At 40.9% G+C, this 25,945-nt stretch overlaps 1 protein-coding gene across 7 annotated transcripts in view; it reads right to left on the bottom strand.

Annotated features, from left to right (window-relative positions):
- Positions 1-25,945, bottom strand: part of BRD4 (bromodomain containing 4) — a 75,906-nt gene that overhangs the window by 39,014 nt on the left and 10,947 nt on the right. For 6 of the 7 annotated variants that reach the window (XM_028717234.2, XM_028717228.2, XM_028717233.2 and 3 more), the window contains exons 2-4: positions 18,067-18,153; positions 3,017-3,335; positions 755-892 (exon numbers count right to left, since the gene is read on the bottom strand). In XM_028717234.2, the coding sequence (XP_028573067.2) occupies positions 755-892; positions 3,017-3,301 (423 nt within the window). In that variant the 5' untranslated portion in view covers positions 3,302-3,335; positions 18,067-18,153. The remainder of the gene's footprint in view (positions 1-754; positions 893-3,016; positions 3,336-18,066; positions 18,154-25,945) is intronic. The other variant, XM_028717232.2, reaches the window with a different exon arrangement.

Raw genomic sequence — 25,945 nt, 5'->3', positions numbered from 1 at the left:
GAATGACGTGGCAATAAATCTGCCTAATTCGTATCAATGACACCTGGATGTGTTGGATGCCATGTTCTGGGGTTGTTTCCAAATTCTATTCAAAGCAAACCCACTGAAATTAATGGACCTAAGTTAATGATGTCTATAAATTTCAACAGGTCTATTCTGCCTAAGATGAAGACTGGACACAGCCCTTGATACGGATGTATTTATTGCAATGTGATCTTAAGACGTTGTGCAGAGCTTTTAGATTCCAATTTCCAAGCTGCACACTTTCGGGTTCCCTTTAACCACATCATATTCTACACTGTGTCTAATGTAGTCACTTCTGGGTTCTACTTGACTTTTTCCAAATCAAATTTGGCCATTTCAAGTATTTGCCAGCATACGGCTCTCGCCCCCCAACTCACTGTATTTCATTATATAACTAAAGTACCGTATACACTTATATCTGCTTTTGAAATGGATTCAATAATATTGTTTTGTTGTAGAGATTTATATCTTGTTTCTTTTTGTTGTTGTTTAAAAAAATCTCAAGGCAGACAAATAGAGTTAAACATTTGGAACCTGCTTGTTTTAAATCTCAATTCTGAAAACTGTTAAAAAGTGAAGAATTTTATCTTCTCCAAATAAAGAATATATTTTACAAGAAATGTTGCTTCTAGGGCAGGTAGAAGAAAGAAAGTACTGTTGCATGAGAGAAAGTCTCATGCATCGTCACAGACACATCATTTGAAAGCCCAAATATATGAAGACAACATACCTTATTATAGATATAACAGTTTGTAAACATTGTATTGAAGTCCTGGATACATTCTTGAGCATTCCAGTAGTAGTTATTCTCCAAGCGTTTCCTTATTGTTCCCATATCCATAGGAGTTTTAATAATTTTATAATAATCCTGTGGCAACAGAGAGGATTAATTATTATAACTGAAAATTTTACCAGGCGTACTGTATTCAAGCCTTTCAGGTAGAAAAGCTTAAAAAAATTCTCTCTGTCCCAACTTAATATGTCAACTTATTTAGTAACAATGTCTAGAAGATAAAATAATTTTAAACCTAGAAGCATTCAGAGTCTTATCTAAACAACTGGCAAAGAGGGAAATCATTCAACCTTTTAATCCTTAGCTATTGTGATATCTATTAATAACTGCTTCTACACAGTCAGACACATTAGTGCTGTATTATTCACATCTTTTACACCCTTTGTAGCTAATGGCAACTTCAGATGCAACATCCATTGGGGGACTGGTGTGGGGACACATGGGTAAAAGAAACCCATTTTAAATCCTTATCCCTCCATAGCTACTTTTAACCAATGGCAGGATATAGTCCTATCTAGTTCAACCCTCAGTTCCTCTGTGATAAGGGTTTAAAACAGACTTTTAATGTAAAGGACAGACACACACCTAATGGCCGATAGAGCCCAAATTTCATGACAAATAATATGGAAAACCATCAGCTGACTGCTCAAACAAAGTAAGGTATCTGCACCCAGTAAACAATGTAAACCAGAACTTTTAAAACAACATTTCTAATGTTGGGAAGGATTCTGGGGCTGCAGCTCACAATTCCTTTCAATAGTTCTCTTTTCAGACCACCAGTTTAGTTAGCTAGTCTTCAACAACAACAGGACATACTGAAAGACAGGGATTTGCCTGAACTGCATATATAGCTTTAGTAGTCAGGGAATGAAGTAGCCCTGTAAGCATGCTCTGTAACATTTCCAATGGGCTCTGGTAGCCATTTAATTGTTCTTTCTTTGGCAACACAAATTTTCAACAATTTCATGGTCCGAAGCATCCCTGTAGCACCATGCAGTGCTGCGAAGCACAGGAATGATGTGGATCAGGCCCATGAAATCAGGATAGGTACACTGGCCATCACAGTTGTTAAAATCAACCTAATATCCTGACTAGGAAGAATACAAGCTGACCACTGACCAAGCATGCAGAGAAATCTATTTAGGAGTGCTCCAACAAAGAAATGTTGTTTCAAACAGCTTGCAAGATTTCTGTCACACTGCCTAAGTAATGCAGCTAAATAAAATGGTCCCTGAGTGGTGGGGAAGCAGCATATCAGTGTCCACATTACTATGGCCTGTTGGTTAGCTAGTAAGTAGACTTTGAGGTCTTATTTTCAGATTTTTCACAGAAGAACCCTTTGGATAACTAACAAGATAAATCATGGAGGCATGGCTAATGTGAGCCAAGTAGTAACAAGGTATCAGAAAAACGAAAAATGAAAATAAAACCTCCCATTTGCCAACCAAAGCAATTATTTAGGTTTGATACGAGGAAAGCTAAGCATCAAGCAAATAAAAATACTCCTATACAATAATTATAAAATAACCTTACCATACAAAAAAATGTTGCTGCCACAATTAATTAATTGAAAACAAATGCTGTGCTATCTGCTATATAGAGCCCAAAGTCATACAACTCCCACCCAGGGGAATTATGTCTACATTAGATACACAATACGGGGAGAGATGTTGGGAACCAGCAATGGCGACTGAAAATATGGATGGGCACGCCAGATGATAGCCCTTCTTCACCTTCCAGTTGTATCAAGCATCCTTCCTATGAAATTTAGTTCATTGAGAATAACATGTGCTGCTCTCATGCTTCATTTTCTCCCCACCCACATGCCTACTCCTTACTCCATATTATCTGCCTTATTTCCCTCACTTTACTGTAGGCCCATTTGATGCCCCCTTGTCCTATAATGTTCAGTACTTTAGAATCTCACCTGACCGCATGCTTTCTTTAGTCCTGTTCCCAGTCCCTTCAACACTTCTGAAGAAACTTTAACGTTTATGTTTATTTCCGTCCTCATGAAACTACATTTCTATTCCTCTCCTGTTGACCCCCTAGCCAATTCCGCTGCCACACACATTTTTTCCCACCTTTGGGTTGCTCCTCACCTCCCATCTTCCACAAGCATCCCACCCCATGCCCTCTCACACCATTAAATGATAAGATACATTGCTGCTCCTTTGATTCTCTTAAGTCTATACTTACAGGGAGGTTTAGTTTGACAGCATCCACAGGCTGCTGGAAAGGCCATGAAAACTGATGTTTCCATAGTGTCTTGAGCACCACTTTGAGCAGATACTGCAGCTGGTTGGTCATACGCTTGGGTTTGTTAGGATTTGAGGTCTCTGGTGGAGGTGGGTTATTAGCTGCAGTACTGCCTTGCTGGGTTTGGCCCTGTGCCTGTGTTGTAGACATTTGTGTAGCTTCTAGTCCATCCCCCATTACTGGTAAATTTCTCAGTCTTGTCCCAGGGCCACTCTCCGCAGACATGCTATTGATCCCATTGCATTCTCCACTAGGCACTCTGTAAAGCAAATGCAACAATATTAAACATGGGTCAGATAAGGTTAACTACACATTTGTGCACAAAACATTTTTTTGTGTGCTTGCTTCCATTTGCACAGAGTAAAAAAAATGAACCCACACAAGTATGTAGCTTGATTCACCCTCTTACTTTGTGAAATCCTACACTAGGCAAGCAACCAAACCATCAGAGTACCCTGAACAAAGCAGGTGTGGAGTCTTCTAGTATAATCCATCTTTTCTCTTCACCAAACTTTACTAAACATTTCCCCTATGAACAAGATCCAAGGCTGTGCTAGCAGGCATGACAGGACCTTCCTTTCCACTCCCCCAGCCCCAGAAACAGATTTTGGCAGCATCCATGGGGCTACAGAGAGAAGCAAAGGAAAGGGAAGTTATTTTACACAAGTTCACAGCACCAGCAGGATGCCATAGCTGGATGTTACTCAAAGTCTTTCACAAAAAATGCCTTTAAAGCATGTTTACCCCACTCCTCAAATGAAAAGACTTTCAGAGTAGCTTACATAAGATCAATTAAAAAAGGCAGTCTCTGCTCACAGGCATGCAATCTAAAAGAAATGACACAAAAGGAAAACAATGAGGAGTGAAGAGGAAGGCAAGTATGTTCAGAAAACAATTCTTAAAGGTACATAATAGTCCTCAATGACCAACTGGAATGGAAACAATTCAGGAACAGAGGGAGCCAAATTGAACTGGTCTCAGCTGAGTGAACTGAGTGGTCCTGCTTTCCATCTCTCGCTCTGCAGAAAATTTATGGAATAGCTGCCAGCAGAAGTTAAGAAAAGGAGGAACCCGAAGGAACTTGTCTTTCAGTGGAGCCAATGGAGTGTCCCTGCTTCCCTTGTTTCTTACTGCTACTGCCATGTATAGCTGGTTTTGCATTTCTCATCAGCTGGGAGCAGGGTGAGCTTATGCACATCCTACTGATGTGCACGGTGCCTCAGAACGCAACCCCCAGGTAAATGGGGAGCTACCTGTATTAATGCTCAGTAAAGACCTAGGAGAAAAGGTAAGTTTTTAGGAACTGCCCACAAGCCAATAGTAGGCACATGTCCTATTTCAGAGGAAAGGGTGAGTGCCACAATTGAAAAGGTCCTCTTCATGATTGCCACAGGATAGTCGTCGTAAATTGATTTATATATCACATTTCCCACAATATACATCTGTATTCAAAGCCGCACAGTTTTTAACAGCTGCAACTAGCAGTGAGCATAGCTTTTCCCTTCCCTCTTTCTGGACTGTTGTTTACTCATGGCAAGAATCTCAATTTTTCTTCCGTACAATGGAAACTTAGCTATTGTTCATTAAAGTCAAACTGGCCATATTTGGAACATTGTATTTAGTTCTGGTTAACAAATCTCAAAAGCGTTACAACTGGAAAAGATGAAGAAAAAGCAATAAAATGATTAGGAGATTAGAACACCCTCACTTACACGGAAAGGCTAAAATGCTTCAGGCTTTTTGGGTGGCTACAGTGGGACAGGTTTATAAAAGCTTTCACTATGTCAAATGATGTTTTTCCTCCTCTCAAAATCCAGAATAGAGTCATTAGGTTAAACTGGCAGTAGATTCAAAATGGTTTGGTTTTTTTTTAAAGCACTTATTCACATGTCATTTAATTTATAATTTTTTCTACCACACAAAATTATCAAACTTGGGTCCCCAGCTGTTGTTGGACTACAACTCCCATTATCCCTGACTACTGGGTTCTGCTAGCTAGGGATTATGGGAGTTGTAGTCCAACAACAGCTGGGGGCCCAAGTTTGAGAAACACTGCATATGTCCTTAAATAGCAATTATGGGAAACAAACAATAGCGGAGAGCTGTTGCCTTCATGTGCTGCTTCTGAGCTTCCACCAAAGAAAGAAAGAAAGAAAAGGATGTTGCTGGCTGCTGTTGGAAACAGGAAGCTGAATCAGATAGATCCTTGGTCTGATTGAGCAGGATTCTCACACTACTCCCTTTTCCTTACCATACCTTCAACCAGCATGAACCAGTTGGAAAGTTCAGCAGCTATTACTGTCATATCAAAAAGTGGCATCAGTGGTGGAAAAGGTAACAGAAGTATCACTTCCCACTCTTCCACCCTGGTGGTGCAGAACACTTCAAGGGATGGCCCGAATTGTATTTTTAAATTCTTCCTTCATAATGAAAGGTGGGTAAGAAATCGAATAACAAAATTAAATCAGTATCCTCATTTGCTTTTAGGGAAGAAGCAAAAACTGTTTTTGTTCAACAGGTTTCTGCAAGACATTGCTTTTAAGGATGTATAATTGTTGTCTGTTTTCTATTTTTGTTTTTTTATTTGTTACCTTATTATTGTTTTAACATTTGTAAAGCAACATGATTACATTTTAGTAAAGTGATGATAAAATGTCAGAAATAATCTGATAACACCATTGCAATTCTTTTATCAAAAAGCAAGAAAAAGGAAATTTTCAGCTTTTGGTCTTAAACAGAAAAATTCTTCAAACACTATCTCAATTTTTTAAAAATGCTACTTAACTCTTTTTTACGTTCTTTTAGGAAATGCCTTGAACAGCCCAGATCCCTTTTAAACAGTGCAATACACAAGGAGTGTCAGGAGAGGGTGCTAAAAGACTGGAACACATAATCTAGCCCAAATTTCCTAATTCTCTTATCTCATATACACAAGCTATAAAAGCTATGTGTATCATTTATGCATTTGAATTATTATTTCTTAAGACTGTTAACATTCTTAGACTGCCCTCTTATAAAGAACATGTAATTTCTAATAAATGACAACTGTGAATTGGTTATTAAAATTACTTGAAATGAAAGAAACTGAAGCAGCGCCCTAAGTGGATCCTGATCAGTGAGATCCAGTATGCCAAAGGAGACATCTGCAACAGGGAGGCACCAAGCCTTCTTGATCTCAAAACCATGGGTGGCTAACCTGTGGCTCTCCGAATGTCGTTGGACTACAACTCCCATTATCCTATCATGCTGGCTGGAGCTGAAGGGAATCGAAGGGCGACAAGTTAGCCACTCTCATGAGCAACAGCTACATTCAGACATCAAACTATGCTTCAGTGTGACAGGGCCAAGCATTGGTGAGTGTTAGAATCCAATGATGCCTCTTCCCTCGCCTCTGGTTTAGCTACAAGATAATAAACTTTTGCTTCCAAATTCAACAACCCACAGTTTCACATTTTGTCTGAGCATTGCTGTCAACTTTTCCCTTTTCTTGCGAGGAATCCTATTCAGAATAAGGGAATTTTCCTTTAAAAAAGGGAAGCGTTGGCAGCTATGTGTCTGAGCTCTATAATATGACCAGCCAACTTCAAATGATGGGTTATGAAGTTTAACTATCCAGTTTCATTTATTAAATTTCCTCCCAATGAGCCCATGGTGGTCTGTACCTCTGGTTTATCTATATAACACTATGCCAAGATTTTGTAAAATAAAGTAAATGCTAACTAACTTCTCCTCCCGGCTGGAGGTGATGAGGAAGTATGTGTGTCCGCGACTTTGGTCATACTGCTTCCTGCTCACGAACATAGTGCTAAATCATGGTTCAGCACTGCATGCGAACTGGGCCTTTGTCAGGTTTGACAATATGACAAGGGGTGGTTAATAAAAAGTAAAGTGAAAGCTTTTGAATTTCTACTTGCAACCATGCCACATGAAAAGAGGAGGGAAGTGATTGAACCTAAAGTATGTCTAAACTCATTCCTGACAGGCTAAACCATGGATTACTCTGACCTGTGAATGTAGCTACAGTATTGGTATAGTTTGCACACAGCTCCAGAGCATGGTTTAGTACTCCATGTGTAAACTGGAATGAGCTCAACCTCAGGCTTACACACTCCATCCTCCCATATGACTAGGTGGTTTTGTAGTATTTAGTTTTACTTTCTCATCATGCTGTCTTACAACCAGGACTATGGTTTATCACAGACTTAGTTTCAAAACAAGCCCGAGGCTTCATTCCAGCTTGTGCACAAACCACTAAACCATTATTATCAGTACTGAGGCTCAACTCTACCTTTTGCAAGCTTTCTGCTTCCTTATGACTGCCTACATCAGGCTTGTGAAGCCAAGGTGTTTGTTCCTTGTTCTTTTACTTTGACACTTAGCCTGTGGCCACAATACAACACTGGGAGTTGAATCTACAGTGCAATTTTATGTTTGTTTACTCAGAAGCATGACTCACACCTAAACACAAAATATTGCATACCATTTCTTTTATTGCAATAGAAAATCTTTTTTTTTTAGTACCTAGTTTACAGACCCCCTGAAGCTCATTCAAGAACCACAGGTTAAGAACCCCTGCCTTACAGAATTAACTACTTTTAGCAGAGACTGAATGAAATTCATACAAATTTGAAAACACTGCTATAAACTGTGAATTAATGCACTTCCACACTCTATTAGAATAGCAAAAGTAATGTAAAAAGGCAGGCTCTAGATGCAGAAGTAATTTACAAACAGGAGGTTCAAATTATATAAGGTACAAGTATCATTAATGCATTATGGTTCTCAAAGCAGGAGACAGGCCTTGTGAGACAACAGTTTTAAGGATGGAAAGTTTCTACACTTTGTTCCCTAAACCAATGCACTGTGTTCAGTGGTTTAGCTTTGACTGAAAGCTCATTTTTTCATCATATTGCTTTCTTCTTGGAACTTTTAAATCTTTCTATGTGACAAGATCCTGCTTCCACCCTTTTATTTTGGTCTACTTAGCTCCATACCTGAAATGATGAGCAACTGTAATATTTTATTTAACCTCTGTCAGCTTCAATCCATTTTAAATCAATGCATGTTATGTTTCCCCAACAGTTTTATTCACGGTGGAAAACAGGTACAAAAGAAAGAGATATTTGACACTATTGTTGTAGCATCTCTCCTTTGGCTTTGTATGTAATGATTCCAGCACAAACACACATAATCATTAACTGTGAACACACGGCAGCACCAGAGAATGTAGAAGTTGGCCATCACTGCTCCAGGTCAAGAAAGGAGAGTTGACTGAATAATTACTACATGTTGCCCCTATCAAACTAATGTCCTAGCATGATTACACAGAAATAAGGTTTGGCTAGAAAAGTGAGAAGTGCAACATTTGCCTTGCCTAACAAAAAGCAAAAGGACAGAGGTCAACCTACAAGGTTCCTCAACAGAATCCTGTTTTTCTTAACTATCCCTGGAGCAAGTGCATACAATTACCAAGCTGATTTATCCCCTATGTGCAGATTTCATGGCCAGCAAGAAAATCAATACTTCAGACTAACATGACATTCTTATTGTTACAAAAGGAGGGGTACCATGACATTTCCTGTTATATCCAAGTCGAGAGACTGTAATTTAATCCTGATTTAATGATTTCAGATCTTGATTTGTAGTTTGAAATCAAACCATTGTCTCTTAAGCCTACATGATTACAAATACATCTACTGCCCCCAAAAGAAAATGGATTGGCATTCTCTTATAAACAAACAGAAAGTAAGGGTGATTACAACAGTCAAGTACTGAACTTCCTCACTTAGCACAAGTCACTTTGGTCCTCCAATGGGCTCCACATAGCACAGCAGTTAGGAACCTCCAGCCCACAGACAAGGCGCTGCAGGAATCTTAATGTGGTCTACAAGGCTGTCTCCTTGAAATAATGCCCATTTGCCCCACACCTGTGATTTCAGGTGTAGGGGCAGGTGAAAGCAAGGCTACAAAGGAACAACTGAAAGCCTTAAAGGTGTGCTCCTGATAGTTCCTCTGCAAGTGAGGTTTGCTGTAAATGCTAATTTGGTGCTGACAGCAAGCCCCACTGGGATCAGCTGCTCTATGGAGTTCTCAATCAAAAACTTCATAGTTCAGCCCATAGGGAGCTTGCGATAAGAGCTGATCAGAGAAATACTTCATTTCCCCACATGGTTGGATTTCAACAGTTGAAACCAAATCACACAGGCAAAGGAAAACACTCCACCAGAAAATACAGTGATTTACGGATGAGCAACCTATCCCACAGGCCAAAGTGGCATGCAGGCATTGGGGGAAGTCTGAACCTGTCCACTGGCCAGATCCAGTTTTCCACCCCCAAGACAGGAGATAACCAGACTATAACCTGGACCTGTAAACACACCTTCCTTCTGAGTACTCAGGTGATAACTTTTAAATTGAGCATTGAATTAGTCATTAACATTGCAGTCACGTACATATACTTGTTTTTGCCTTTGCACTGTCTTGTGATTGGACCATTTTGCCATCTCATTTATCTCATGCACTGGCAAAGGGGTGGGATTATTAAACATCTGAAGCAAAAAAGGAAAAGGAAATCCAAGCAGAATGGGTAGAAGCTAGTTTGGACTCTTAGCCAAATAATGCTGATAGTAGGTGAGCTATGATTTGATCCAGCAAGGAACTTGCGTCCTTAAGCCAAGCTGCATACTGAATATCATTTAGAAGTGACTAAGTTGTGCCCCAACTGTTGAAGAGTTCCTGTGTGCACAGTCGTGCTCTATAACTTAATACACATTGGTAGATCACAAGAACTCTAGTGCAAAACAGTAAGGCAATGGAATACTGAAGTTGGCCAACTCCTGGTCCCTTGAACAGTCAAATATCAATTAGATGCTAATAAACTTTTTAAAAACCTAATTGGTATGCTCTCTGCTGTGGGCTAGCTGACTTATATGCACAAAAGTGGGAACCACAAAATGCAAGCATGAAATTGTGGCAGTCACCTGTTATTTCCATGAGCAGCACAATATGCACTGTTTGCATACAGAACATAAAACCTTCACAAGTACACACACAATGAAATTAGACATGGTGGCAATTCAAGGCTTATAACTCTGTAAGTTGTTCCTGTTCAGAGACCGCTGCTGTTAAGCAAGAGGTCAGCTAGGGAAATTAGGTCCAATTGTTTAACTGGAAGCACAAAAGCAAAAAAGTTACAAGGCCGATAATGACAGTTCCTATGTAAATACATTGTAACAGGCCCTGATTCCTGCACTGTTGGGAAGTAAGGGGCCCTTACTACTGCAATTCTATCAAACGATCACACGATTCATTTTGAAATTCCTGACTTCATGGAATATTTGGTAATATCTGATTATGGTCAAATAAACACTGTAGTGACTAGTAAATTAACTAGCCTATCAACTCTAGTCTATGTATTTGTCATATAACTGGATACTATATTGCATATACAAATCTAAATCTGAATATATTTGAAGGCATTCCATTCAACCCTATCTGTTATTAAATGATGGGATCAATTAATCAAGGTCTATGGAATAATGTGTAAAGAGGGAAGAGAAATTTCTCTCTCACTAGAAGTGAGAGCAGTCTAATAGGAATAAATGGCAGTGGGTTCATAACATAAGACATGTTTGCACATAATAATAAGCACAGAGGTATTGGCTTCCCCTCATGGTTTGTTTAAAGAGAAATAAACCACAGGTTGCATGAAATGCTAACTCAGTGCTGTGGTTTGCTTCTTCCTTCCTTGGCAAAAGTGAAGAGTGTGATTTGAGTAGCCTGCACCAGAACATAGCTTGTTCATGGTCAGCCAGTTTGTAACTAAGGGTTACCATAATGTGCCAACCAGGCTGCAGAGGTGTTTCTTCACGTAGGACATAATAAATCTAGATATACATTGCAACAATGTATGGCAAAATTGTTGCCAATTTTCATGACTTTAAAAAAGGATTGGACAAAGTCACTGACTAGTAGGCACAGCATACAAAAGCATTGGGAATATTGCTATTTAAACACTTTATGAGTATGCACTAGGTATTAGGGTCAATCTGAAGCAGGACCACCTGGGTGAATTTTACCCTTATGCTTTTCATATAATCAGTTATCCATATATCCATATATAACCATATATCTTTATGATGATTTTATATAATCCATGCTTGAATCATTAAGGCTTTTGCAGAGCTTAAAGCAAATTGCTTAGATTTGAAAAATCCAAAAGGACCTCTGCCCCAGTTCTCTCCCCTTGTTCTTCTTATGTCCTCAATGTCTCGCCAACATAAGGGGGGAAGCAATAAATCTGATATGCTGGCACTTTCCTCCTGTCCAGGCTGGGTCCTTAGCAGCTAAAACAGGAAAACGCTAACCACAAATGTCCCCGTATAGCAGATGTTGCGTAGGAGAGCCATCAACAGCGTAATGGCCGAATAAAGTTCCTTTCTCCTTAGGTTTCCTTTCTCCTTTCTTACCATAAAGCAGGGGAAAGGTCGAACTGATGTACAGACTGAAGAATGCAGACGTTGGGAGGGAACTCTTTACATGATCAGGGGACAAGGCTTGAATGCGCTCATTGGTTTTATTTTTGCTGCCGTGTCCGATTGTATTCGATTATGTCATGTATGTACTCAGGTATAAAGCCTCAGGGCGCTAGAGCTGGGGTGCCCAGTCTCTGGAAACGATTCCACTGGGTCAATTATTGCTCAGCAATAAATATCACTTTCTTTTTCTCCATTGCTGCGTCTGTCAATTCTTGGACACAATTTGAGTGGGTCACAGGTACTTTAAAAATCCTTGCAACAAATCAACAAGAAATGGCCATTGCCATGGGGTGACATCCAGCATCATGCAAGCAGATTCCCACTTGTGCAGCAAGACGTCTGCTTCCTTTCCCCTCACCCCATATGTACAACCTGAATGCTAGATTGACCTTTAGCTTAATTCAATAAAAGAAATCATCATTCCATAGAAATTAACGGATCTAAGTTAGCTATGTTCATTAATGTCAATGGACCTACTCTAAGTAAGACTAACTTTGGATACAACCCTATGTATGCTATTACAGTACTCCAACTAATTGGTTTCTAGTGTAATCCTTGGTATCAAACTCCTCACATGTGGTTAAACAATGTCTAGCAGGTTACAGGGTAGCTGCGAAGTTTTGAATTGCCGGAATCCAGCAGAAAGAGATATATAAGAATGTTTTACCCTTTCTGGTGCTTCTAGGCCAGTGCTTTTCTACTGTTGGATAACCTTCCTGGTTGTATTTATGTGCCAACTTAAGGACCCTTGCGGATCAGCCACAAAACCCATAGATACATGCCCAAATCATTAATACATGAAACACCTATCCAAAAATCTTCCCAAACCTGCCATCCTCCCATTAGCCTCAGGAAGCAGGTCCAAAACATCTAGAAGGGCATCTCTACACCATGTCCCAGGCATAAAAAAAACACTACACTAAGCAGAGGCTATGTGGCATGAAAAACAGTTAAAACACAGTATTTGTAAATCAGAAATGGAAGAATCATAGAATCATAGAGTTGGAAGAGACCACAAGGGCCATCGAGTCCAACCTCCTGCCAAGCAGGAAACACCATCAGAGCACAGGAAGAGGTGTTACAGTTTTAAAAACAGCTACCAACATGATCTCCTGAGATGTTATTGGACTCTAACACTGATCCAACCCAGCCAGCATGGCCAATGGTCAGGAATGACAGGGGTTATAGCCAAACATCTTGCCAGCAACACCTACCCTACCCTAAGTATTATCAGCTTTTATTTTTATTCCCTTAGTCATATACAGTATTCTGCAAAAAAATTCCTTGCTCAAGGATGTAACTAGCCTGGACCATGATGTGACACCACCGCACAGTGTGGGTTTTAACCCCAAAAGAGGATGGCTTAATAACAATGCTAAGCCAAACTGTGCAACAGTACATCATTGGTTCAAAAAACATTTGTGCATAACTGATTACAACTACTATTATCAATTTGTTTCTGGATAGCAATTATATATTGCTACAGTGGGGACTGGATGGAAAGGGAAGAGCAGAAAGAAGAATGGCTCCCTTTAGAAAAAGTTCTCAAAACTGTTCAAATGGGCATAAATTGCTGACAACTGTGATCTCTAACAATGCTATTTTGCTTCCTTAAAAAAATGGGCAATGAGAGACCTAGAAGCCAGGTATGCCACCCTCACTACCTATTTACTGTCTCTTGAATGAATAAATAAAAAGGAACATTTAGAAGTAGAAATAAGATTGAGACTGGAATGTAGAAAGCTGTCTTATGCGGATTCAGACCATTGGGTCCATCTAGCTCAGTACTGTCTATCTACATTGACTGGCAATGGATCACCAGGGTTTCAGACAGGAGTCTCTCCCAATCCTAACTGGAGATGCCAGGGATTGAAATGAACACTAAAGCGGATGTAGGAAGAGAGTCAAGGTAATCTGTTAATTTTCAGTGCTTAAAAAAAAAAAGTTACCATAAATATTTTATAATACGCTTTTATTTATTGTATTTAAAATTAGTTACAAGATTTATACTGAGAAGTCCATAAGGCAGCAATAAATTGAAGAGATGGTATAAGTCATTCTCTTTGTTATGCACAGATACAGCCAAAGTACAAATACTATTTACACCAAGCTATAATTGATTCCAATGCATATCACTAGTTCTACGAAGTTAGATGGATTATATAAGAGAGAAAGATTTTTATCTTCATAGTAAAATGTATCAATAATTTTTAATGTATTTTTATTAAAGATTTCTTGGTTTACAAAAGTATGTGCAATGTCTCTTTTTTCAAGTTACAGATATTAGTGTTATATTAGGAAGAAAGGGGGGGAAAGAGATGGAGGGGGAGAAAGGTGAGTGGGGGTGGGGTCGGGTGGTGATGTTTCTATTTTACTTAATGTATGTGTGGGGTTTTGTGTCAGCGTCGCTTGTGCGGGTTCTCTTTGCTATTCGCTTGTGTTCCTCTGGTACTGAGAGAGGTTGGGGGTTGGCCTAGGGTGTGATTGTTCATTCGTGATTGGCTGTGGTGAACTTTGTTTTCATGTGTGAGTGGGGTAGGTGGATGTTTTGGATCAGGTTAGCCATATTGATTTGTATGCTGTTGGTGGATTCTTGTCGTTGTCTTGTTGGGCTATGTATATGATAAAGGGGAGCCATACTGGGGTGAAGGCGTCTTCTTCTATTTGTCCCCGTGTCAGTTTCAGTTTATTGGTTAATTTTTCTAGTGAAGCTGTTTTCCATACTATTTGTTACCATTTGTCCATGCTTACTCCTGACATGTTTCTCCAGTGTCTGGTTATGATGTTTCTGGTTGCTGAGAGTAGGTGGGTTATGAGTTAAATGTATCAATAATTTAAGGCAGACTAGGGAGCCTCAGGTTACATCCAACTAAGTTGTCCCATTTCTGCAGGTTGAAAGCCTTGTGTTGTGTGATTTCCTCGCCCTCTCTTCTCTACACACCCTTCCAAATCTGCTTCAGAGGTTTTGGGAAAACTCCAGAGCAGATCTGTGGATGCTGCAGGGGAAGAAGTCCCATTGCACAGGTGGAAGTACAGTGGTGCCTCGCAAGACGAAAAGAATCCGTTCCGCGAGTCTCTTCGTCTAGCGGTTTTTTCGTCTTGCAAAGCAACCCTATTAGCGGCTAAGCGGATTAGCGCTATTAGCGGTTTAGCGGCTATTAAAGGATTAGCGGCTAAGCTGCTAAAAGGCTATTAGCGGCTTGGAAAAGGGGGGGAAAGGGGAAAAAAATCGCAAGACTAGCAAGACGTTTCGTCTTGCGAAGCAAGCCCATAGGGAAAATCGTCATGCAAAGCAACTCAGAAATGGAAAACCCTTTCGTCTAGCGGGTTTTCCGTCTTGCGAGGCATTCGTCTTGCGGGGCACCACTGTACTTGGGCCAATGGCATAACTTCTTTGGATACAGGCTTTAGGGCCAAATGAGGCCTTCCAGGCCACTCTATTCGCTCCACAGGATTATCTCTAGGCCATAGTCCTTTTCAGGCTACACCCCTCGCTGGCTGTGCTCTGTACCCTCCTTGAATACTTTTGCTTAGTTGAAAGTGTCCTGGACTTATGAGAATGACTCTAGGTTGCCTGAGTTTTTGTGTGGCTGAAATGTAAAAGCAAGCCTAATAGACAAAAATCAGCAGAGGTTCAGGGTTACTATAATGCAGGAGTGGCCAACTCCAAAGAGACTGTGATCTACTCACAGAGTTTAAAAACTGGGAGTGATCTACCCCATTTTTAGGGGTTCAGGTCAAACATTTTGAGCTTTTTTAAGGACGGAAAGCCCTGTTTTGGGGGTTTCAGGTCTAAGTTGTTGAGCTTTTCTTAGGGGAGCCAAAGTTGTTGAGCTTCTTTCGGGGGAGCCGGTGATCTACCAGTGATCTACCACAGACGTCCAGTGATCTACCGCTTGGACGTGCCTGCTATAATACATTAAGATTATAAGTCAAGCCAGGGGGTGACAAGAATGGAATGAGTCAACAACTTGGAAGATGCAGAAAATATTTCAGCTGGGATGAAGAGGAGTGAAGACTCAAAGTAATAATGAGGGAGAAAATGGAGCACCTCCAGGAAGACTAATCAGGAATACAGATATCACAATGAAGTGTACATATAATGTGGAATCAAAATAAGAGAACTACAGAACAAAATGAACTATGAGGCAGTTAACATCCAAGATGAAAGCAGTAATTTGGATTTTTTTCTGTACACATTCCAAGTTGTTCCAGTTCATTAAATAGCTTGCATGATACTGATCAAATAACTTAAGGAACAGCAAGATGCTTACATCTTAACTACATTCACTAACTAGGCACATACTGCAGATGTTCGACAGTACACCAGTTGACCAAACTGGGGCCACGGTTTGGGAGTTCCAGGGCAAGCTACCCTCAGTGGTTCCCTCTCAATGATGCCCACCCCCTGCACCTGCTAATTGGAGGACAGGTGCATGCCTGTCCCAGGTGGTGCATCAAACAAGTACCAGGGTAACACGGCACACATTAACTTGCCCATGCCATAATGTTGATTACATTGGGGCAGTGCTAGGGAGGACAGGTGCATGGACCAGGAGCTTCACTCATCAATACCAATGGGCTCCACCTCCATTCCCTTCTTGCCACCACCATGCTAATTACACTGGCCCTAACATACACGTGTTGGGAATGGCACTAGCATAATGAACAAGGTGGTGGTGAGTAAAGATGCACTACATAGGGTCAGCCATCCCCCCCCCAGGTTGAGCCACATCTGCTATGGTGGTAGCAGTGAGCCCTGTTGGGGGTTCCATCATTCACTCAAGTGTGCCATGTACTGGTGCTGAGTTAGTGACCAAAATTTATTCAAGGATAGCTTAACCAGAAACACTCTTTGGCACTTCCCTCAAAAGACGTCTACCTAATTAGGAACACAGGCACAGCCAGATGTGTCAATAAAAAATAACGAGCATTCCTGCCTACACAAACTCATGCTAGTTGTTTGTAGCATAAAACAGGCGGAGGAGGAAGAACCAACATTTGTAATGTTTCCAAGCCTGGTAGCCCAAAGAAAGTTCTTACACACCACAGGTGACTAGATGAGTGGCTACTCTGATAAAGGGCCTTTCTTACTGGGGTTATAGAGTGGAATAGTGTTCAGCCTGTAAAAAGGTAAAATTATCATTAAAATTATTTTATTGTAAAAGATGAGGCAAGTGAGAGAAGGGGGGAGTTATATTACTTGCTGCCTGTAATGTGAGGCCATTACACTGTAAGTGACAGTGACACTTGAACAGTCATTGTTACACTGCTGCAGTTCCTGCATTAGCTGGAGGAAAAACACTGTCCTAGTGACAATGCAGTCATTGGTAGGGAAGCTAGATTTCTGCATAAAAGAAGGCCTAGAAGAAAAGAGGTATTAATGCCCTGCAACAAGATTAATTATTTTTATTATTATTATTAAAAAAAAAACTGTAACTCAACTGCAAGTAAAACATAGCGCAGCATCCAGCTATTGTGTCCTGCCACTGCAAGGATTTCTGTCTGGCTAATGGAACTTCCTCCCTCTCTTTCCCTCATGTGTGCCCTTAGTCTTTCCTAGGAGTTTTCCTTAACTCCTAGGAGTTGTGGAGGCGAGATGGGGGGAAATCTGCTGTGCAAGCAGGAATGCTTGTTCTGATGGAACACGCTAATTGGATACCACTGGTGGTTGTTTAACCACCTGGGGGAATTTTTGTTTCCTAATATTTAGTTGTTACTGTTGGAAGCTATGCAAACATATTCATATTTTGTATGAAGCTTTTAAATGCTTGCAGGTGGTAGTTTGGGAGTACTTGTTGATCTGGAACTCCTGTTTGATGTGCAGGTGGTAGCTGTAAGGTGTGTTTTTTTCCAGCATTAGCTGGCACATCAACTACATTACATCTCTTCCTGACAAGAAGAACCTACTCTGTGGAATGTCTTGCCAAAATGGGATCTCCCAGGCCCATTCATTATATTGCTTTGAGTGGTTGGTGAAGACCTGGCTCTTTCAAACGGCCTTTGGGGTTAATTATGTAATTTTTGCTGGTTTAGAGTTCTATGCTATCATCTTCCCAGTTAGAATTTGTTCTGTTGGATATTAACATTAGTTAGAGCATTTATGAGGCCATTTTTGTTTAAGTTTTTTTTTTTTTTTGGTAGAGATGTCCCAGGATGTTTCCAAGATTGGCTCGTTTCCACTCAGCTTGCTAAATTCTAGAAACCTTAGAATCTCACACAACAAAACAACATTTTACTGTAAATAATCAGTACAAGATGACTCACTCAGCTGTCATTGTACTAGTACCAAATCTAAAATTATTTTTAACTCTTTCAAACTATCAGCCATCCAATACCATTAACATACAAGAGCCTCGCCTCACAAGATAACCCAGGGTGGATACGCAAAAGCAGAACACCAAATTTTCATATACAAAAACACATTAAGTAACATATATACAAACACATTACCTTGAGGCAGAGTTTATTCTTGCCTGATTTCTCTCCTGTTTTCACTCTCTAATCTCCATTTTTTACACTTAACTACGAAGTGTAAATCTGCACAAAGAATAAAATATTAGATTAGTATAAAATAAAAAGAAATCAAGAAACAAAAATACAGTTTAACATTTCAAGTTCAACTTATGAAATTGTGAGGCATCTTTAAATTCAAATCCAGCCATGTAGTTTCACTATCTTGAAAAGGGATGTTATGAAGGTGAGAACTGCCTTACTATGGCAGCCCAAAAGTGTTCTGGTTCCATCAATGGTCAGTGAAATGCCTTTAGTAAAGCTTGTAAGCAGGGTATGAACACATTTACAATATCTCAATTTTTGCCCCCAGCATTAAGAGTTAGAGCTGTTTTGGCAGGCAGCTGTAGATGGATGTAACCTCTGTGCAGGACAATCCTATGTTGACCATTGTGGTTATTTGTGTTGACTTAGAAGTTACGGTTCACCTGCCAGTTACCACCATTTGACACATTAAACACAACTACCAAGGGTAAAGGCTTAAAAAACGGATTTACTCCTCCAATACCAAACAGATCAGAGCTGGAGAAAATATAGCAAAGAGGAAATCATTAGTCTTTTTTCTCCCACGTTCCTACTAAACAGCAGAAAGGGAGGCCTGAACATTTATGTTGAAGCTGTAGTCAATTCACCTTCTCCACACTGTGCATGATTTTATACACTTCTTACTCATCTTTTCTCTAAACTAAAAAGCCCCAGATGTTATAACCTTTGCTCATAGGGGAGTTTCTCCATCCACGTGATATTTTTGGCTGCCTTTTCTCCCACTCTCATAACACTAGAACTTGATGCCATCCTATGAAGTTGAATGTTTGAATAAACAGAAGAACTTCTTCACACAGCACATATTCGAACTATGGAGTTGCTCCCACAAGATTTACTGATGGCCACCAATGTGGCTTTAAAAGAGCATTAGCCAAAGTCATGGAGAATAAGACTAACAATAGCAACCACCCAGAACAGCTCTCTGTTTTACTTCCCCTCTTGGATGAACTGTGCCTTTGAATACCAATTGCTAGGAAGGAATCACAAATTGAGATAATGCTATTGCACTCAGGTCCTGCTTGTTGGTACCTAACCTTTAAAGCCCTAAAGGGCCTCAGGCCAGTATACCTTACAGAGAGTCTCCACCCCCATCTTTCAGCCTGAGGTCCACTTCCGAGGGTCTTCTGGCAGTTCCCCCATTGTGAGAAGTGAAGCTACAGGGAAACAGGCAGAGGGCCTTCTTAGAAGTGGTGCCCTCCCTGTGGAACACCCTCCAACCAGATGTCAAGGAGATGGAGATAAAGAACTACACAAGTTTTAGAAGACATCTGAAGTTCCTGTATCAGGAACTTTTTAATGTTTGACATTTCATTATTATTTTTCTTTTGCTAGAAGCCACCCAGAATGGCTGGAGAAACCCAGTCAGATCGGAGGGGAATAAATATTAACAACAACAACAACAACAACAACAACACCACCACCTCCCAGAGGCACCTGGTTGACTATGGTGAGAACAGAATGCTGTACAAGATGGACCTTTGGCCTGATGTAGCAGGGTATTTCTTATGTTCCTAGAATCATAAAACCATAGAATTGTAGAGCTGGAAGTGAACATGAGATTCATCTAGTCCAGGGGTCTGCAACCTTTAAGACAAAAAGAGCCACTTGGACCCGTTTCCGAAGAAAAAACAACTGGAAGCCGCAAAACCATTGCGACATTTAAAACAAATATATCTCCGGAGCTGCGATCTGACAGCGGGCGGGAAGGCGACGTCGGGACGGTGTGTGACTAACGCCCGCCCCGCCCCCATGCGACGTCACAGCCAGTACAGCACCCGCCACAGTGGGGAGTGTCGGGGCGCACAATGTGCCTCCTCCCCTCGCTAGTATCCGCCCTGGAGCCGCGGCAAAGGTGTAAAAGAGCCACATGCGGCTCCGGAGCCGCGGGTTGCAGACCCCTGATCTAGTCCAACCTCCTGCAATACAGGAATCTTTTGCCCAATGTGGGCTTGAACCTATGACTCTTAAGAGTAAGAAACTCATGCTCTACTGACTGACCTATCCCAGAGTCTGTTAGGTGATAATACTATTCTGCCTTGAAAACACATGATTTGGGTGATCATGGTTGTATTAAACAGCACCATTAACGGCTTTCAACAGAGCTGTCAAACATGGCAATGAATGATACCTTTAGAAGTATACCACATGCCCTGGGAGAAAAGTTATTCAACTGCCAATAGTGAATGACATCTATTTAAGGAGGAAACCAAACATCATATCACAATGATCTAGTAAACTCTTTCATCAACACCTTTTAAAATATTTTTTACCCACAATTGTGTCTCCACGCATTTGAACCGGTTACAAACTTTCCTTGAGTCAACCATTTATTGGCAATGATCCTGATGAAGTTAGTTATCTCACTGATTTTATCTGCTAAGTGTCACTCAGGGAAACAAGGGAACCAATTACTACACCACCTCATGTAAACACTTCACAAGTCTGAAAACAAAGTCTACTGCCCCCCCCCCCCATTAACCACCATGGTTTGGGCTGGTCCTGCATCCTGGTCTGCAGGGCAAATGTAGGCCATGTTTTGTTAGTTCCTTGTAACAATGAACTGATTTTCTACAAATCAGGAAGAAATTCAGTAAGTGGGCTGTGCTGAGAAAGAGAACTCATCCCTTTAACAGCTAGCCACAGCTCAGCATATGTAAACTGACCTTCTGTGTCTGATTTACTACTTTACATGTTTCATAAACGACAACACAGCAAACTACCATTTTGCTCATGACCAAGGCATGCACGACCACCAACACACATGCCGTTTTCAGCCCTGGAAGGAGGCAGAACAGGCTTATGCATGCAATGACAGAGAACACAACCCCCACACAAACAGGGGGTTGCCTGTATTTTTCAATTTTCTTTCAAATTCTGAATGTTCAGTGCCACAAAAGATGCAACCCATTCAAAAGGAATGCACAGATATTAAATTTAAACAGATTAGAAAAACCTCAAGTATTTAAAAGTTTTAGCCATAGAAAAACATTCTGTATTTCCTCTGAAACTCCCGTCTGTTATGCAAATAAATTGTAAAATGTTAACTATAGTTCAGCCTTTCACTTAGGAACAATCTTTAAGATTCAAATACACCAAGTATATCTACCAATAGAAAAAGTTTAAAAGAATTCACAGATAAATCCAAGTCAGTCTTACAGTGATTCCAGAGAGAAGATAAAGAAGTGCAGGATTACTGAATTGTGTTGCTCTATTTGAAAGACACTTATTTCCAAGATTTGTATCTCACCCTAGAAGTTGCATATTTTAAAAGTAATTTTGTGGCATCCAATGTTTCAAGTTTTCAACAGCTTGCCAATTAATAGGTCATATTACTCAAAAGAAGTTAGTGGAATTTTAAAGATGTAGTAGACAAATTCGATTTCTTGCAAATTAATATTTGCACTGCTTATCAGTCCAAGCTTACTGGCAGAATGAATGTTGTTCTACTTGTTTTCCTTGCCAGTACTATTGCTGCACATTTCATCATCTCTTCAATGTCAATCGTTTCAGTACAATTCTGCACATTAAGGGGACAACTAAGAAACCCAAAGCTGTACTGTTTTACAAAAGATAGGGAATACTAAGGGTTTTTTTAAAGGCCTGTATGGACTTTCAGAAACAGAGGGCAAGCTCCATCCCTGCATGGGTGAAATATCCACATGGTATAACAGAGCTTTCTGCCGCCCACACTTCCATGCACAATGGAAGAGAGGTGCTAAGCATTACAGTCAATGAGATGTCTCTGTGTGTGCCTCCTATCTCCTGTCCACTCCTTCACTCCTCTACTTGAATTCCCTAAGAGTGGCACACAAAGACTCCTGCTTGTACACATTAAAAAGGAAGGTTGTAAAGCAGAATTCTGTTATGCCCTTCAGAGATTCCTCCACTATGATTGTGTGAGAAAGAATACACACTATTTATTAAAATATGACTTGACTCAAAACCCCAGGCTGTCCCCCCATTTTACAGGAACATATCATCAACATTTACCCCAATGCAAAACTCACCTGTGGATATTAATGACATATGAGCTTACTGGAAGCAAGAATTAGGTTACAAATTGGGTAGTATTTACTCAAATCTAATGCTCACTTTTTTGGCCAAATTACGTTCCAAAAATTAAGGTGCGCATTAAATTCGATAGCACATTAGACTCGGGTAAATACAGTATGAAATCAACTCAAAGAAATTTTAATCTATAAATATTCACATTTTTAATCAACCAATATGCATAAACCTGAAAATGCCCCAAACCAAGAGTTCTAAGGGAAAAAAATCTAGGGTGGTAACCTACTAAGCTATTGTGCAAACAGAACAACTTCTGCTCCCATGAGGAACTTTCCCTCCCATGAGCCTGCACCCTCAAAATGTGCTCTCAGTGCTCTGGAGGTTTTCCAACCCTCAAGAGCATATCTGGAAACAATTGGGGGGGGGTGGAAGTTCCATCACACAATGAGAAGAATCCTTACTTGATTCACCCATTCATTTTTATTCATTAATAACAGGGGCCAGTTATATGCATCTACCACCCCAAATAATGAACACAGTAGCCTTACTTGAACATTAGAACATAAGAAGAGCCTGCTGAATCAGGTCAACTACCCATCTAGTCCAGCTTCCTGTGGCCAAACAAAAGGCCTGTGGGAAACCCGCAATGACAATTGGAGCACAAGAATCATAGAATCTTGAGATGGAATGCAGGAATCTCAGCTAAAGCATCCATGACAGATGGCCATCCAACCTCTGCTTAAAAACCTCCAAGGAAGGAGAGTCCACCACCTCTTGTGGGAGTCTGTTCCACTGCCAAGCAGCTCTTCCTGTCAGAACACTCACGCCTCCTGTGGTTTCTAACACGGAGTGTGGAATAACACAGAATGAGCAATACATGCCCTGTTGCTCCCCCGCCACATGAATTCTTGCATATTCACACACACAATACATATCTTACTCTAACACACACCCCACATACTTGAGCAACCCCATAACATACAGAAACGCTCATATGCTGAGCAAACAGAGAAGTCCTCATTGCTCCTTCTCTCCTCAGACAGGTTTTTCCCCGCCAAGGCCTCGCCACAAAGCTGACAAACTGCCTGGATACCAACTCCACATAGCTCATGAGCAACAAATGGCCAGCTGAATGGGCCTAAAAAGGTCAAGCAGCCAGATTTTCTGTCTGGGTGGACAAGCCAAGATTGTAATAGGGTCATTCACCACTTATAACAGATCCATTAGAACAAACTCAGCTGATATCCATCACAGATTGCTTTCAACTTCGCACATAAGCTGAATAGATTTCCACTCCTACAACCGGACTTCACCTTTCTTCTTCCCAGCCCCGCAACTGTCTTGCACCCTCAAAATCTACCCAGGAACAGATCTGGGGGAGAGGCAGGAGCAAGGAAAGAATGAATGACAGAATCATAGAATTGTAGAGTTTGAAGGGATCCAGAGGGTCCTCTAGTTCAACCCTCTGCAATGCAGGAATCTCAACTAAAGCATCCATGACAGATGGCCATCCAATCTCCGCTTAAAAACCTCGCATGAAGGAGAGTCCACCACCTTCCAAGGTAGTCCATTCCACTGCCAAACAGCTCTTACTGTCAGAAAGCTCCTTCTGGTGTTGAGTTCGAATCTGCTTTCTTGCTTGCTCCATCTTCCATGTGACAGATATTTGATGGCCATATCTCCTCTCAGTCTCCTCTTATCCAGGCTAAACATACCCAACACCATCAACCATTCCTCATAAAGCTTTGTTTCCAGACCCTTGATCATCTTGGTTGCCTTCCTCTGCACACATTTCAGCTAATCAATATCCTCCTTAAATTGTGGCGCCCAGAACTGGACACAGTACTCCAGGTGTGGTCTAACCAAGGCTTAATACAGTCACACCTTGGTTTTCAAACAGCGTAGTTCTCGAACATTTTGGCTCCCAAATGCCGCAAACCCGGACGTGACTGTTCCTGTTTGCGAACTATTTTTGGAAGCTGCACATCCGACAGGGCTTCTGCAGCTTCCGATTGGCTACAGGAGCTTCCTGCAGCCAATCAGAAGCTGTGCTTTGATTTCCAGAACGGATTCCATTCGACTTCCAAGGTACAACTGTACAGTGGGACTATGACTTCCCTTGATTTGGACACTTTACTTCTGTTGATGTTGAAAGATTATGTCCCCACTGTGTTAATGGAATTCTATTTGTGCAACACTGGATTCCGCATCATCACCACCTCCTCACTGGTATACATGCATGCTCTGTGGTGTGCTCTGTCAAATTTAGTTTGATTTTCCACCACTTACACTCAAGTCCTCCATCTGGTTGATGTTCTTCAACTTCGCAAAAATCTAAAAAATCTCCTAAACAGTCACAGGGTGGATGCAACCCATCAACTGCTTCACTCAGTTTCCTACTGACCTATTCCACCTAGCCACCAAATAAAAGCAGCAGACAGCTTTGTGCACTCTTCATTAATGAACAGTTGATCAATCCACAGATGCATGGAGATGCTCTTTGTGGCGTGAATGTAAAATTGCAGATGAAGTTATAGATAATAATGTTCTATCTTGTTAGGAAGAAGAAATAATCACCTCAGGCAGAATCTAAAGAAGCAGTGAGAGTTCATGACCTGTTAACAGAAACTGAAAGCTTCACATTTCATGTTTTTCAAAGTGAGACAATTAAAGGCAAATATGTAAGAAAAATAATTGGCCTGCAAGTATTCTAGTTTTAACTAGGGGAATGTTATGCTAAATTACATACAACCAAAATGTATGGTTAGTGAACATTTGCTATTATCGACACAGGTGGCACTGTGAGTTAAACCACAGAGCCTAGGACTTGCCGATCAGAAGGTCGGCGGTTCGAATCCCCGTGACTGGGTGAGCTCCCGTTGCTCGGTCCCTGCTCCTGCCCACCTAGCAGTTCGAAAGCACGTCAAAGTGCAAGTAGATAAATAGGTACTGCTCCGACGGGAAGGTAAACGGCGTTTCCGTGTGCTGCTCTGGTTTCACCAGAAGCAGCTTAGTCATGCTGGCCACATGACCCAGAAGCTGTACGCCGGCTCCCTCGGCCAATAAAGCGAGATGAGCGCCGCAACCCCAGAGCCATCTGTGACTGGACCTAACGGTCAAGGGTCCCTTTACCTTTAATACTGTATACTAGTGAATTCCCCCAACAGAGAGAGGTACCAATGACAGACAGCTATGTTGTTGCTGCTATGATTATTATTTATTATTATTATTCTAGTTTTAGCTATAAAGAGAATTCAAACAGATGAGATGTTTTTTATTTTAATCCAAGTGCTAAATTAATGTTATGAGACTACTTTGAAATTTTCCCAATTGTTTAACCATGGGATTGAGTACTTCCTTCCTTCTGACATGCATTTCACATGCCAAGTTAAACCAATGTTAGGGCCATCCAAAGATACCACTTAACAAGTTCCAAAATATTGTTTCAGATCATGGCTTAAGTGGGATCCTATGTTAGCGCTAACTGTAATTAGCATGGCTGCCAATGTAACGGGTAACTATGATTAAGCCTGGGAGTGGAGTGAGAATAAATACTCCAGAATCAGGGGGCAGAAAGACTATTCCATTTGACTGCATGGTTAAGTAAGTAATAAGCAGTGATACACCTGAACTGGCCCTTCCTCTCAATGTATTATGTTGTATGTTAGCTATTTCCACAAAGGAAATCATAGCACAGTTTCAGACAAACTGGCCATGCAAAAGTCTAACTCCAATACTTTCCACCAAATAGGGCCATGTGGCTTGA

The sequence above is a fragment of the Podarcis muralis genome, chromosome 2, assembly GCF_964188315.1.
Source record: "Podarcis muralis chromosome 2, rPodMur119.hap1.1, whole genome shotgun sequence".
Classification (NCBI taxonomy): Eukaryota; Metazoa; Chordata; class Lepidosauria; order Squamata; family Lacertidae; genus Podarcis; species Podarcis muralis.
This window is presented reverse-complemented; position numbering and strand designations above follow the sequence as displayed.